Source organism: Artibeus jamaicensis, unplaced genomic scaffold, assembly GCF_021234435.1.
Source record: "Artibeus jamaicensis isolate MK-2021 breed Jamaican fruit bat unplaced genomic scaffold, CSHL_Jam_final contig_391, whole genome shotgun sequence".
Lineage (NCBI taxonomy): Eukaryota > Metazoa > Chordata > Mammalia > Chiroptera > Phyllostomidae > Artibeus > Artibeus jamaicensis.
Window position 1 is genome coordinate 18,909,777 of NW_026521814.1, and position 15,223 is coordinate 18,924,999.

General features: G+C 34.8%; 1 protein-coding gene across 1 annotated transcript in view; it reads left to right on the top strand.

Annotated features, from left to right (window-relative positions):
* The window catches only part of DNAJC10 (DnaJ heat shock protein family (Hsp40) member C10), a 44,546-nt gene that overhangs the window by 9,681 nt on the left and 19,642 nt on the right, over positions 1-15,223 (top strand). The window contains exons 5-13 of the mRNA XM_037131185.2: positions 2,509-2,591; positions 2,840-2,971; positions 4,189-4,282; positions 5,384-5,461; positions 6,160-6,203; positions 8,193-8,330; positions 11,234-11,323; positions 12,033-12,146; positions 12,588-12,702. Coding sequence (XP_036987080.2) covers positions 2,509-2,591; positions 2,840-2,971; positions 4,189-4,282; positions 5,384-5,461; positions 6,160-6,203; positions 8,193-8,330; positions 11,234-11,323; positions 12,033-12,146; positions 12,588-12,702 — 888 coding nt within the window. The remainder of the gene's footprint in view (positions 1-2,508; positions 2,592-2,839; positions 2,972-4,188; positions 4,283-5,383; positions 5,462-6,159; positions 6,204-8,192; positions 8,331-11,233; positions 11,324-12,032; positions 12,147-12,587; positions 12,703-15,223) is intronic.

Genomic DNA, 15,223 nt, shown 5'->3' on the forward strand with positions numbered 1-15,223 from the left:
GTAAGAGAATAAGAAAGGAAAAGAGAAGAACTACAAAGCCACTTTTTTTTTAAATGGCAATAAATACTTTAAATGTAAATGGATTAAATGTTCCAATCAAAAGCCGAATGGAAGCCCTGGCTGGTGTAGCTCAGTGGATTGAGCGCGGGCCTGCGAACCAGACAATCGCGGTTCGATTCCCAGTCAGGGCACATGTCAGGGTTGCAGGCAGGTTCCCTGCAGGCCAGTTCCCAGCAGGGGACCCACGAAGGGCAACCATACATTGATGTTTCTCTCCCTCTCTCCTTCCCTTCCCCTCTAAAGATAAATAAATAAAATCTTTAAAAAAAAAAAAAAAGCCGAATGGATAAAGCTGCCACATGTATGAAGGGGCACCCCCCCCAAAAAAAATTATCTTATCTTCTGGACAGCCATTCCCTTGTAGTGCAGGCTTCCCCTGGTAGGTGAGTGTTCTAGGAACCCATCTATATCAGTGTACCAGCTGGCGGTGGTATGAGAGGCTGCAGCTTCAGTAAATTCTTTTGGAAGAGTCTCGGTGCACTTGGCTATTTCATGATGGGTGATTTACGAGCTCACCTGCTCACACCCTGCTGAGAGTTCAGTAGTTTTTGACCCAAAAGGTCATAACCTCCATGCCACACCCTCCCTACTCACTTGATCTCACCCCAGGCAACATTGTTTGTTTGTTTCCCTGGAGGAAGAAAGTCCTCAAAGGGAAACATTTTGCCCATGTTGGAGAGGTGAAACAATAAAACAGCAGAAGCACTAAAAGGCATCAAAATTGACAAATTCCAAAACTTTTGAGCAGTAGGGAAAAAAGTCTCAATAGGTGTATTGCATCAAATGGAAAGTACTTTGAAGGTGACCGAAGTTTAAACATGTAAAAGTGAATACACAATTTTTAACATAAATTCCGGGCTCTTTCATGTACCCCTCATATACAATGGAGTATTACTCAGCCATAAAAAAGAAAAAAGTCTTATAACTCGCAACAATATGGATGGACTTAAAGGGTACTGTGCTAAGTGATATAGGTCAGACAGACAAATACCATATGATTTCACTTACATGTGTAGTTGTATATTTTAGAAGCCAAAAAATTGCATTATGAAATATATTTGTTGTATTCTTAGTCATTTGGTTATGCAAAAGTATCCCATTGATATTTGATAATATATTAAAACATTTTAACATTATACAACAGTGGGAAATGAGTAAATATGTTAAGATCTGTATGAAGTCAAAACACCAAGATTGGAGATATACTTACTGTAGACAAGGTTTTGTGTCTGCCATTGTACAACATATTTTTAAGATTTACAAACAGTAATACCATATTTAATTACTGCTCTTTTCATGTGTAGATAACCACCTCATTACTTATTTATAGCTAATAAAATGTCCCATTTCTATTAACATTTGCACCATCTGTTAAGATTTTATCTAAATTAGTACCAGGCAGTGATCTAAGTCAGCATGGAAATTATTTCAATCACCTAGATAGAGTTAACTATTTGCCATACTTTCTAAATATTGCCAATGAACAGCAGATAAAATCCTAAATTTCACAATTTGTAATGTATGGGTTAACTGTTCTTCCTATAGGTTTGTGTGTCTTGTAATTGAAATGTAGGTAAATACTGAGTCCTACACATGTTACAAATTAACCTGAATCAGTTACACATACTTAGAATAGTATGCCTGTTTCAATGTCTTGCTATGCTTACTACAACCTATGAGAATGTTATTTAAAAATGAATTTTAAATAAACTAATTTTAATGTGGAATCATATGTAAACATTAACCAAAAGGAAATGTCTTCACCTTTTTATCTTAAATGTTGGAGCATATCCTTATAGTGTTAGAGTTTTTAAATGAATACATTTTGTTGATTTGCATCAGGTCATCTTATAGGTTATAATATGTAATGTATTGTTGGCCAGACATTACATGGTATTCAGATTTATTATTTTACCAAGTATGTATTTATGTTTTGAATTGTTAAAAATCTTTAATACTTTTCATATAACCCAGTTTTTCACAGCAAATGTCTTAAGGGCAAAGAATGCATTGAATTCCAGAGTCCTTACTAGTATCATGTAGGTCTTCAATCTCATTCTTTCAGTATTTGAAGCAGCTGTCAGAATTGACTGACCACTTGTGTAACCTGTGTTGCCCATAGTAGAAGAGGTTCAATCTCAGTCCCTCTGGGTGTTTCTCTTCCTTTCTGTCATCTACACAAACTTTGTGAGGTTTGGCTATTGCTTCCTTTCTTTTTACAGCTTCTTGGTGACTGTATTAAGCAGTTCAAGTATGAGCTTTGAATAGAAGGTATTGTTGGACAGTTGAAATGTTTTCTTATAGAAAAAAGTACAGAAAATAGTCTATAAAGACAGCATGAAAGATGTGTGACTTTTTTTTCTTTCTGATCAACAAAAGTTTTTTGACCAAAATATGACAAACCTTTAGTGAATAGTTCTAAGTTGTCTTGGTTTCATGAACTTTCAGATGCTGCTGTTAACTCTGGAGAACTGTGGTTTGTAAACTTTTACTCCCCAGGATGTTCGCACTGCCATGATTTAGCTCCCACGGTATGTATTTTTTACATCCTGACTACTAAAGTTTTATTATTTCTGATTGATCTGTTGAGATTTTGAATATATTGGGGTATTTCTATTTATAGCAATTATAACAAATAATTTAATTTTCATATATTTATGGCTTTTATTTGCTAATATAGTCTCCTTTAAGAATATATAGTTTGAAGGGTGTTCAAGGCAAGAAAAATGGTCTTATCAGAAAAATATTTATGTTTTCTTTTTTTCTCTGTCTCTCATAGTGGAGAGACTTCGCTAAAGAGGTGGATGGATTACTTCGAATTGGAGCTGTTAACTGTGGTGATGATAGAAGGCTTTGCCGAATGAAAGGAGTGAACAGTTATCCCAGCCTCTTCATTTTTAGGTCTGGAATGGTAAGGGATAAACTTAGCATTTCTCAAATTTATGGACCTTTGTAACAAGGAAAAGACTAGAGAAAACATGATCCTTGAATTTGTACAATGTTTTGTTACTTAAGTCTCCATTTTAGGTACCATCTAACTAGGCTCTAGTCATAAAAAACATTTTGGATACACTTCTAGATGCATTTGGATTGACCCACAATATCATGGAGGTTGGGGCACCTCCAAAAAATGCATGTAGTCCTGACCAGTGTGGCTCAGATGGTTTGGTCATCGTTCGTCAAAGCAGAAGGTCTCGGGTTTGATTCCTGGTCAGGACACATGCCTGTGTTGTAGGTTTGGTCCCCAGTGGGGCACATGCTAGAAGCAACTGATTCATGTTTCTCTCTCACTTTGATGTTTCTCTCCCTCTGTGTCTACCTCCCCTTCACTGTCTCTAAAAATGAATAAATAAAATATTTAAAAAAACAAAAGTGCATGTAATTCAAGTGGGCACTGCACATACATGGACTCCCAACCTCCAATTGACCCTGCAACAAAAAGGCTTTGAACTGTGGACATTTAAACTGAGCAGGCCAGTTGAGAAGATCCCTATATAAGTAGACCCATGCAGTTCAAACCCGCAATGTCCAACGGTCAGCTGTACTTTCCAAATTAAGTGTTTGCCAATTTCATTTTCTGTTTTAAAGAATATCATGTAACCGCCTGACTGGTGTGGTTCCGTGGGTAGGGAGTTGTCATTACTGGTTGGATTCCTAGTCAGGGACATGCCAGGTTTGCTGATTCGGTCCCATGGCTGGGTCACGAGTGAGCAGCAACCAGTCAGTGTTTCTCTCCCTCTCTTTCTCCTTCCCTTCCCCTCTAAATAACTAAACAAATAAATAACATCTTTTTTTAAAAAAAATGTAATGTAACCAATATGAATATTCTACTTTGTAATTTACAAAGTATTTTACAGGTATTGTCTCATTGAATATAAACTTAGGCTATCCCTTTCTTCTGGTTTTAAGTGATGAAACCAAAGCTAAAAGTATTATGAGTAGTATTAAAATGTCTTCCATAAATCTATAAAACCAAAAATCTCAGCATATCATTTGGAAATAACTATACATTTGAGAGGCAGATCTTACTGTATTATTTGAAATAATGTAGAATCAAAAGTATTTGGTATTAGCGGGTTTTAAAAAGAAAAAGTGAAAACTGTTTCTCTTTTTGTTTTAAAAAAATAGGCTGCAGTGAAATACCATGGTGACAGATCAAAGGAAAGTTTAGTGAGTTTCGCCATGCAGCATGTTCAAAGTACAGTGACAGAATTATGGACAGGTAATTTATTTTCTTAATTTGTTCATTTTCTAAGCTACTCTGAAATTGACATTTTAAGTTTTTCACTGGCAATATTCATATTTTGGTCATAATACTGTAATTTTAAAACATTTTTCCATGCTTTTTTTAGAAGGGAATTGTGTCATTTGATCTCACCTCTACTAAGTAGTAAGCATTTAACAAATGAATTATATGTGTATGGAAACTAAAACAATTAAGATATGGGAACTAAATATGAAATGAAAAGGCAAATTTCAAAGTGCAACTAAATGTTTAGTAAATTAAAGTGTTGTGTCACTTTCAGAAGTGTAATATATTCGGCAGTAAACATCTACCCAGTTTAATTTTTACATTTAAAAACTCTTCTAATATTAGACTTTTAATTTATCAAGGGATTTTAGGTGAGTTATTTAACTATTCTGTATTACCCATGAAATGATGGTATTCGCATCTAAAGAGATGCTTATATCATTCATTTAAGACCAGTTATATCTCTGAAACTATGTTAAGTACTAGGGCTTCAGTAATAATATATATAATCTCTGCCTTCAGGACCTCATTATTTTAGCAAGGAAGACATTAGTAAACCATTAAAATTCAGCATAGTAACTATCATGCTAAAGGTGAGCTAGGGAATCTGAAGGATATGCAGACTCAGGTACGGAAAAGAGGAAAGGTTAGAAAGTACTACTGGAATGTAATCAGACCCAAGCTGTCCTGAACAGAGGAAGCCTTAAAAGGCTCCCTGTGTAGATGGGAAATTGACAGTACTTGATGAGTCTAACAAAAGGATAAGCAATGCCCTGGATTAGCATGGGGGAAAATACGACTCACTGAATGGTAGGAAAAGCTCAGATCATGAGGGGCCCTTCTTACCAATTTGATTTCCTTAATGAAATAATGAATTTAGATTGTACGTGATGAAAAAGCTGGAGAGCCAGTGAGTGAAATTGAAATACTTAAGAGGATTTTTAGAAAATCCTGAATACTAAAGAATGCATTGGAAGAGGGTGAGATTAGAAGGGAAAAATCATTTAGAAAACTATTTTCATTATTGAGTAATAAGTAAGTGATCAGAAATTTGCTTTATTGTCTTTTAAGGAAATTTTGTTAATGCTATACAAACTGCTTTTGCTGCTGGTATCGGCTGGCTGATCACTTTTTGTTCCAAAGAAGGAGGTAATTTTATTCATTATTTTGTTATGATGAAGAGACCATGACATAATTTTTAAGTGACAATTTTTTTACTTTTTCATCTTTATTGAGACATAATTGAATAGCATTGTATAACTTTAAGGTGTCAACGTTTTGATTTGATACACTTACAAGATGATTACTGGCATAGCATTAGCTAACACCTCCAGCCTGTCAAATAACTGCCATTTCTTTTTTGTAGTGATAACAGTTATTATCTACTCACTTAGCAACTCTCAAGCATATAATACACTATTACTAGCTATAATCACTATATGCTATGTATATTAGCTCTGCAGGACTTGTTAGACCTGGAAGATTGTTAGACCTCTTAGAGTCCTCGTTAGACCTCTAAGATTAATAATTAATCTTAGACCTGGAAGTGTATACCCTTAGACTAGGTGTCCATCTTAAGCATGCTACTCTAATTAATTATTCAAACTACAATTTATACCCAAGGTTATAATATTTTAAAAATACCTCTTTTATAGTTTTACACATAAGAGGTGTGTATTACGTGTGTAGAATGAGACTTGGACTGCATATCTACCTAGTAAACAAAAGTTTCACTATTTACCAGTAGAGCTTAATGCATTGCCTAAAAATCAACCTGGTAGTCTGGGGAAAGGCAAATGAAAGCATAGACTTAAAGTTGAAGCTGCTTGCTATTTTTTTCTCTCTAGATTGTTTGACTTCACAGACACGTCTCAGGCTTAGTGGCATGTTGGTAAGCACCAGTTATTTTGTAAAACTACATAGCCATGTTAAAAACACATTTTAAAGGATTCCAAATATTTTCTTTGGTAGTCTCTTGGACATTTACTTATTTGTCATCTTTCTTGTTTTCTGATAAATATATTCATAGCTATAGGTTTATAACTAATTAGCTGTATTCAGTATATTTTTAAGTATATTTTATTGATTATGCTATTATAGTTTTTCCAGTTTTCCCCCTTTATCCCCCCTCTACCCTGTACCCCCCAACCCTGCAGCATTCCCTCCCCCTTAGTTCATGTCCATGGGTTGTACATATAAGTTGTTTGACTTCTGTTTCCTTGACCATTTTTGACCTCTCCCCATCAATTTAATGCCTAACAATTATACATCTTTCTCCCTGTACCTTTTCCCCTCGCTGTTCCTCCCTTCCTCTCTGAAAACCCTCCATGTGGTGTCCATTTCTCTGATTCTGTTCCTGTTCTAGTTGTTTCCTTAGTTTTTCTTTTCATTGTTTTTCTTTTCTTTTTTTTTTAGGTTCATTTGTTGATAGTTGTGAGTTTGTTGTCACTTTACTATTCATATTTTTCATCTTCTTTTTCTTAGATAAGTCCCTTTAACATTTTGTATAATAATGGCTTGGTGGTGATGAACTCCTTTAACTTGACCTTATCTGGGAAGCACTTTTTATCTCCCCTCTCATTCTAAATGATAGCTTTGCTGGATAGAATAATCTTGGATGTAGGTCCTTGCCTTTCATGACATTGAATACTTCTTTCCAGCCCCTTCTTGCCTGCAAGGTTTCTTTTGAGAAATCAGCTGATAGCCTTATGGGAACTCCTTTTATAGGTAACTCTCTACTTTCCTCTTGCTGCTGTTAAGATTCTTTGTCTTTAATGTTGGGTAATTTAATGATGATGTGCCTTGTGTGTTCCTCTTTGAGTCCAACTTCTTTGGGACTCTCTGGGCTTCCTGGACTTCCTGGAAGTCTATTTCCTTTGCCAGACTGGGGAAGTTTTCCTTCATAATTTATTCAAATAAGTTTTCAATTTCTTCGTCTTCTTCTTCTCCTTCTGGCACTCCTATAATTCAGATATTAGAAAGTTTCAAGTTGTCCCAGAGTTTCAAAAGTCTCTTCATTTTTTTAAATTCTTGTTTCTTCATTCTGTTCCAGTTGGTTGTCTATTTCTTCCTTTTGTTCCAAATTATTGACTTGAGCCCTGGTTTCTTTCCTGTCACTGTTGGTTCCCTAAATATTTTGCTTTATTTCCTTTTGGGTATCTTTCATTTGTTCCATCATTTTTCCACCAAGCTCAGTCAGTTCTGTGAGCATATTTATTACCAGGGCTTTAAATTCTCCATCTGATAGGTTGGCTATCTCCTCATTGTTAGCTCTTTCTGGAGTTTTGCTCTGTTCTTTCATTTTGGCCCCTTTTCTTTGTTCTAGGCACCTGTTAAGTTGTAAGGTGGCAGGGCCCCAGGTATTCCTGTGTTCAATATATTTTGACATGAGGTTCTTTCGTTGTCCTTCACTGCTAAGTATTCTATAATTTAATTATTAAGTCCTCTTTGACCAGAGTTACATATTCTTGTTTTTGTCATTTGCAAACTTTTTTGTCTTGTTGTTATTTATTTATTCAGGTCTCATCATATTATGGTTGGGGAATAGTCTTTGTTGTTGAAACTCCTTTTGTGGGTTGGGATTTTGCCAGTTATAAAAATTATGAAAATTCCACATGTACACAGAAATAATGCTCTCCATGTATGTTCAATGTAATTTTATATCTATTATATCAAATTGTAATTGTGACTAAGTTAATAACATTAATTTTAAAGTAACCTGTTAATAATACTGTTATTCAAATCTGCATGTTTTTTTAGTGTTTTATAAAACACAGTTTAATTTACAGTAGTGAAGTTGCTTTGTTGCTAAATAAAGCTAAGTCCCTCTGACTTTTTCTTCCCTTGCAATACAACCTGTTTTTTGTTTCTTCCATCTTAGGATGGTCTGGTCAACGTAGGCTGGATGGACTGTGCCACCCAGGCCAACCTGTGTACAAGTCTGGATGTTACAACCAGCACTACTGCCTATTTTCCTCCTGGAGCCACTTTAAATGACAAAGAGAGGAGCAGTGTTTTGGTAGGAATCATCTTAATTTCTTTAAATGGACACATTTAAAATACAGTTTTGTAAACAGTGAGCAAGAAAATTAATCATTTTATATCATCTGAATGTGGAACATTTAATAATTTAGAGCAAATATTTTTGGGGACTTTGATTGTACTTCAGTTTGTAAATTCTGCTGTAAGAATTATTTTTAACTGGCATAAACCATCATACTCTTAAACCCCAAAGGTATGGAATACATTCTTAGGTTAAATTAATTTCCACTGGTTTTGTTTTATTTGTATAAAATACAAATCAATGGTGGGTCTGGCTAGAACTCAGTCTTTTTCTTTAAGCACCCCATTAGATTCTGGTATAAACTCAGTTTAGAGATCTAGTGGTATGGTTTATCTCCCTGATTTTATGCTGAGGATCAAACTAGTTGTCAAGGAGTTCGGATAAATAATGGCTACAGACAAGTCCCAAGAAACCCCCAAAAGAAACTAAAAGACTCTAAGAACAAACTTCTTTTAATTTTCTATATTTTATTTTTTTGATGTTGATAAAGATACATATTCATTACAGAAATTCTTAACAGTATAGAAATGTTTAAAGAAAGATGCAAAATTAACACAAATCAAATCACCAATAGACTAGCACCATCAACTTTTGGTGAATACCCCTCCAGATCTTTACTCAGGTGTGCATACGGTTATGACTTGGTGCTGAGGACGCTCCAGTTTTACCTGTGGCCTAGGTCTCTGCTCTGCACTCCAGGGTTTCATATCTCTCCTGGGATATCAACTGATGTCTCAAACTTAGCTGTAACTATACTCCTGATAGTCTCTAATAAATCTGCTCTACCCACAGTTTTCCCCATCTCAGTTCATAAAATATATATACATGTACTAATTTATACAGTACTTATGTGCTATATATATATATATATACATACTGTATTTTGCATATATAATGTGCTCTCATGTAATGCACACCCATGTTTTTGTGCCTGTTATTATACCCATGGTATGTAATCATTATATCCATATATAATGCGCATCCTTATTATTTCTTCAAAAATTTGGGTAAAAAAGTCTGCTTTATAAACAGCAAAATACAGTGCATGCACACACATGTTTAATAGTTATCAACAATCCCTGAATTGTAATTCATATACTAAAGGTGACATATTTACTCAGTCTTCCCTTAATAGATACTTAAGTTATTTCTACTTTTTTATTATAATAAGCAGTGTTGTAATGAACAACCTCATTCATCTTTTTGCACTTGTTCAGTTGTGATTAGAATGAGATAGCCTTGGCCGTTTTAAATTCAGTTCTTACTACCAGACTGCGCTACAGAACTTTGTGTTTGCTAACCCTGTGCCATCAGTTCATGAGGTTTGCTTGTACCTTGGCCAACAGTTAAAACAGGGTCTTACCTTCCGTAAACTACAACCTCAGATTTTAGTCAGATCGTTGAGCTTTCTGATATGAACTGCAAGCTCAGATATGACCTTAGAAAATGTAAATGAGTGATACTGGAAATGTAATAACCAGACATGATGAATTAAATAGTCCTCTCCCTTCTAAAAGCATTAAAAAAAAAAGTAAGACACTGTGCCAGCTAAACATGTCAGGAAGGTGAAATTCAGGGACTGGACAGGATCCTTTTATGGACACGACTGCCAGGTTTACACTAAGACAAACAAGCAGGTTTATGAGAAGGCTCTAGAGGATTCATCAAAAACATTTACAGGTGGAGTATTTTTAGTGAAACCTTCATAATGAATGTGACTGAAGTGAATGAGCTCTATACTGAGGCATGAAAGATTCCGTGTGCTGGCCTTTTAAGGCCTTCAGTAACAGAAGGTATTTCATAAAGAGTTTGCAAAATATTTATGCTATAGATTTTAACAGTTTTCAGAAAAAAACTGAGTTTTCTGTTCTGATTCCCATTGTTTCTATCCATATGGTGATGCTTGCCTTATATCAAGCACAATTAAACGGTGAATACACTGGTAGTTTCTACAAGATTTTAATGGAGTTTTAGATTTTTCAAGTAATACTGTATTTGAATTTTCAAACATGGATTGTTTGTAAGGAAAGATATACATTAAACTGTGTTTTCAACCCATATGTATTCTCTTGATACAACCACTGCTGCACTCTATGCAGTAACAGCTGCTTCGTTGAGAATTAGACCAACAGAGATCTTCTGTAAGAAAATGAGCTGAGGGCAAAGTACAGACAGAAGTAAAGGAGATGTGTTAGGACGGAGGTGTGCCTTGTTCAGTTGTTTGTATTTTGAAGAAGAGACCTCAATCTAATATTTGAAATAAGATTTTAATCTGTATAGTTTACTCTGCAAAACTCATGGTTTTTTGGACATTCTTTCTGAAAACCTCTAATAAACAAGGTCCATTCTAGTTTTCCAGTTATAAGTTCTTATCTTAATTCCTGTTAATTATTGGTTGGAGAGTGTGAGTGTCTTGGATCATTAAATGTTCTAGTGTGTTAACAATTCTTAAAGAATTTGTAATGCGTTGGCATTCTGTGAAACAGTTTGTGTTAAAATTGTATTGAGCCTAATATATGTAATACAACTTTTTCTTCATGATTCAGAAGTTATCCAGGTATTGTAAGGATTATTTTAGAATACACAGGTCAGTTAACAGAAAATTCCAGATAATAAAACACTTAATAATGGAATTTGTTTTACATCACCTTTTTAAAGAAACAGCTAAGTTATATAATTTTAATAATTGCAAAAATATGGTAATAGCTTTTTCAAAGGGGGGGTCACCATTCAGAATAAATAGCTTGAAAATTTAACTTCTGTGACTATTTTTCTTAAAAATTCTTTTGTGAAAACAAAAGACACTAAAATAAATGGATGTTGATTAAAAAGAGTATGATATGATTCTTTTATTCCAGTTTCTTAATTCATTGGATGCTAAAGAAATATATTTGGAAATAATGCATAATCTTCCAGATTTTGAACTACTTTCAGCCGACACACTAGAGGTAATATTTTTATAATAACTAATAGTAATGTTGGTAACATTTCACATCTTAATATTTTAAAATCAGCATTTACTTTATTCATCACCAGAGAAAAAGTAGCACTTTCAGAGGATTACATCTGAGCCAACTCTAGGTTAAACTCAAATTGCTGGAGCTGCTGGTGTTACAGCAAGGACCAGTAGTTCCGTAAAAGGGCAAGGTTTTCGTCACAAAGCCACTTTGGATTCGATTGGGAACTTTATGTACTTGCTTACAAAGCTATTTATATTATTCACTGGAAATTAAGAAGCAGCTTTAGAAATACTTAGTTTATAGTAGAATCATTTTTTTTCTACTTATTTATCCCAGAGCTTTCTAAGTCTGTCATCCCACCACACTTGGTAAACCTGAAAAGGCTGACTTGCCCCATCTCCCAAAATTTTAGCTATGTGCATTTAAAACTATAGCAAATATTTTTTACATTATTATATAATAAACCATTTTTTGGAACAGGTGTCTACATTAAGATTTTATAATGTAGTGACTCTTATCTTTCTCTGATTTCAAATAAGCTACAAAATAAGAACATGGATGTCTCTGAATATTTGACATTATTTTGAAATAACGGGTAGGAGTATTAAAATTAATTTAAGAGAATAATAAGTAAAGACTAGAACTCAAAATTTTCTGTCTTTAACATTACTTTTTAATTTACTAAATCACTTTTAAGGATCGTTTGGCTCATCATCGATGGCTCTTATTTTTTTATTTTGGAGAAAATGGAAATTCAACTGATACTGAGTTGAAGAAACTAAAGACTCTACTTAAAAATGAACATATTCAGGTAAGAAAAATCACTCTGCCCAGCTTTCTGCTAGTGTGCTTTATTAATTTAATACATAAAATTGTATTTTAAATAACTAATTCTCTTCCATAGTATATGAAAATGGCAACCTTCTCCTTTTTGTATCTGCTTCTGGTACTCACGTGAAAAGGTTTCTTTCCTCCCCACCCCAGGATTATATAAATATTCTCTGCATTTTTAGAAGGGTGGCTTTCTTAACCTTGTATTATCTCACGTATTTCAATTCTAGGAAATTTTTTTAAACTGAATTGAGTTTTAGAGTTAAATGTAAATTATTTGTCTCTTATATTTACAGCCCATTAACTTCTGTTTAGAAACTGTGTTGTTAGACTAATGTCATTTTGTGATTACCGTTATGAATAGTAATTGTATGGAGAAGATTTCATTTTCATGGAACTGAACCTTCTCTTTCTCCTCCAGATTGGCAAGTTTGACTGTTCCTCTGCACTGGCCATCTGCAGTGACCTCTATGTTTTCCAGCCGTGTCTAGCAGTGTTTAAAGGACAAGGAACCAAAGAATATGAAATTCATCATGGTAAGAGGAAAAAAATTTATTTTCATTTTCAAATTGTATAGGCATACCTCAGAGATATTGTGGGTTTGGTTCCAAACCAACAGAATAAAGCAAGTTGTAATCATTTTGCTGGTAGAGGGTCTTGCCTTCCAATTTGTACAAAAACACAACTTCTGTGATGCACAGTAAAGCAAAGTACAATAAAACGAGGTATGACTATAATTTTTAATTTTACTTTTTACCTTATATGGACATACTTACAAATAATTTTGCTCTCATTTACCAGTAAATTTGTTTTTGGCAGGGAAAGACATTTTGAATTACAGGTATTTTATATTCTTTACTCTTGATCAGTGTTTCAGCAAGAACTGTGATGACATGTTAGACTAGGAAGGAATTTAAGTGTATTTCTTGCTTGTTGACAAAAGTAAGTAGCACCTACAGTTTTCATTCCAGTTTGCCAAAGGTAGCATCTCAGCCATTATGGGCAATTTATAGTAACTCATTCAGATTTTCTTCAGCTAGACTACCAAACATCTCTGTTAACTTGCTTTGTCATCTTTCTTGAATTTATAACTACATTTCTACATTTCAACTTATTTGTGACTTCAGCTCTGCATTCAAGCAAAGTTCCAATTCCTAGGGTCTGGTATACATCATAGTCCCTGTCCTGGAAAAGATGAAATGTAGCAAAAGAGACAAACTATTAACTATCACACAGTTAGGTGAATAACAGATATTTGCCTGTTATGTGACAAGCCCTGTTTTAGGTGTTAGGAATGCAAAGTTGTAAGACTTGGACTTTGCTCTCAAGCAGCTTAAAATATCTAGTACAGGTGAGAGGAAGGAGATCTATAAACAAACATGAAAACCATTATAATGGTCATTATGTATAAGTTAATTAAATCAAATAAGGAGACTTCTGCGTAGTATAGGTCAGGAGGTACTATGTGAGTTGAGGTAACATTTGAAAGCTCAGTTTCCCAAAGTAAGTACAGAAGAACAAGAACTTTGTCCCTTTAAGCCATAGGAACTATATGAACAGAGCTTGCTTGGCAAGGTAATCCTAGTAATAACTACTGTTTATTCTGCACTTTCTATAAGGTAGACATTTCTCTAAAGGCTTTGCATACTTGTGTACTTTCATTTTTTTTATCTTCACAACAGTACAGCAAGGGGAAAAACTGAGACTTAGAAAGATTAAATTACGTTTAGTCCATGACAACAACCAGTAACCAGTCAAGGTAGATTTTTGTATCCAAATATGTCTGCTCCAAAGCCTAGGCTTACAGCTAACTAAATGTTACCTCCTTAAAGTGCTAGAAATGACGAAGTTTTAATAATGGAGTTCTGTTCTTTTTTACCTCTGAAATCTCTCAGGTCCCCCCTCTTCTCCACAGTTGCACTGTATTTCAGGTCTGTCATCTCCTTCCTGTACAGTATCATCCTCTGATGCAGTTTTCCATTCAGAGCCTTTCTCCTCTACAGTGGGTTACTGGATTTGCATTTATTGCCCTTGAACATCTAGAACATTCTGATGTCACTTTTCTGCCTTGACTCCTGATTTCTTTTCAAATAAAGTTCAGATTCCTTCTCATAGGAGCAATGACTTTGTGTGTTTTGCTCATCACTCTATTTCCGGCACCTAGAATAGTACCTGGTGTGTAGTAGGGACTCAGTATTTAGTTGTTAAATTAACAGGATGCATTTACAGTCTGCCTCTGCTGGTGTTTTTGGCCTTATTGCTCATCTCCGCCCTTCCAAATAATCGTAGCTCCAGTTACTGGAGGAACCTTGAAAACACAATGTTCTTTCACTCTTCTGTGCCTTCATACGGAATTTTTCTTCCTCCTGCATTGTAACCATTCCTTCCTGCCCCTCAAAATACAGGCATTGGTAAAAGTAGGTTTACACTTGTGAGTATGTGAAACAGTTTATTCTTGTATGTATTCATTGAATTCTCCATATGAATAACTGTCAACCCACTGCTGCCCACCCCTTTATTTAGCAAACTCCAAATCACCCTTCAAAACTTGGCCTAGCATCCCCACCCCAGGAAGTACACCAGGAATCCCCAAGTATCGTACTTTCTTTTGTGTGCTGCCACTAATTTTATAGCATAATATAAATCATTTCTTTGGATTTAAATAGGTATTGGTTATTTGCACGTGCCAGTTATACAAGGAAGAGAGGAAAATTGTGAAATTTACTTAATCTCTACCTTAAAGAACATCATGGGCTAGTAGGGAAAGCAGACAAGTCAATGGTCGTATATTAAAATGCCTGAAGTGGGGAGTGTTATCTATTCCTGAGTAGTAAATTACCACAAAAATTAGTGACTTAAACAACATTTATCAACTCACACAGTATCTGGTGTTCAGGAATCTGAGAAGAGCTTAGCTGAGTGGTTCTGACTCAGGTCTTTTCATGAGCTTGTGATCAAGGTAGGTGAGGACTCTAGTCATCTGAGGGTAGAATGAGGCTGGAGGATTTGGTTCCAGGCTGACTCATGGAATAGTCAGGAGGCCTCGATTTCTTATTA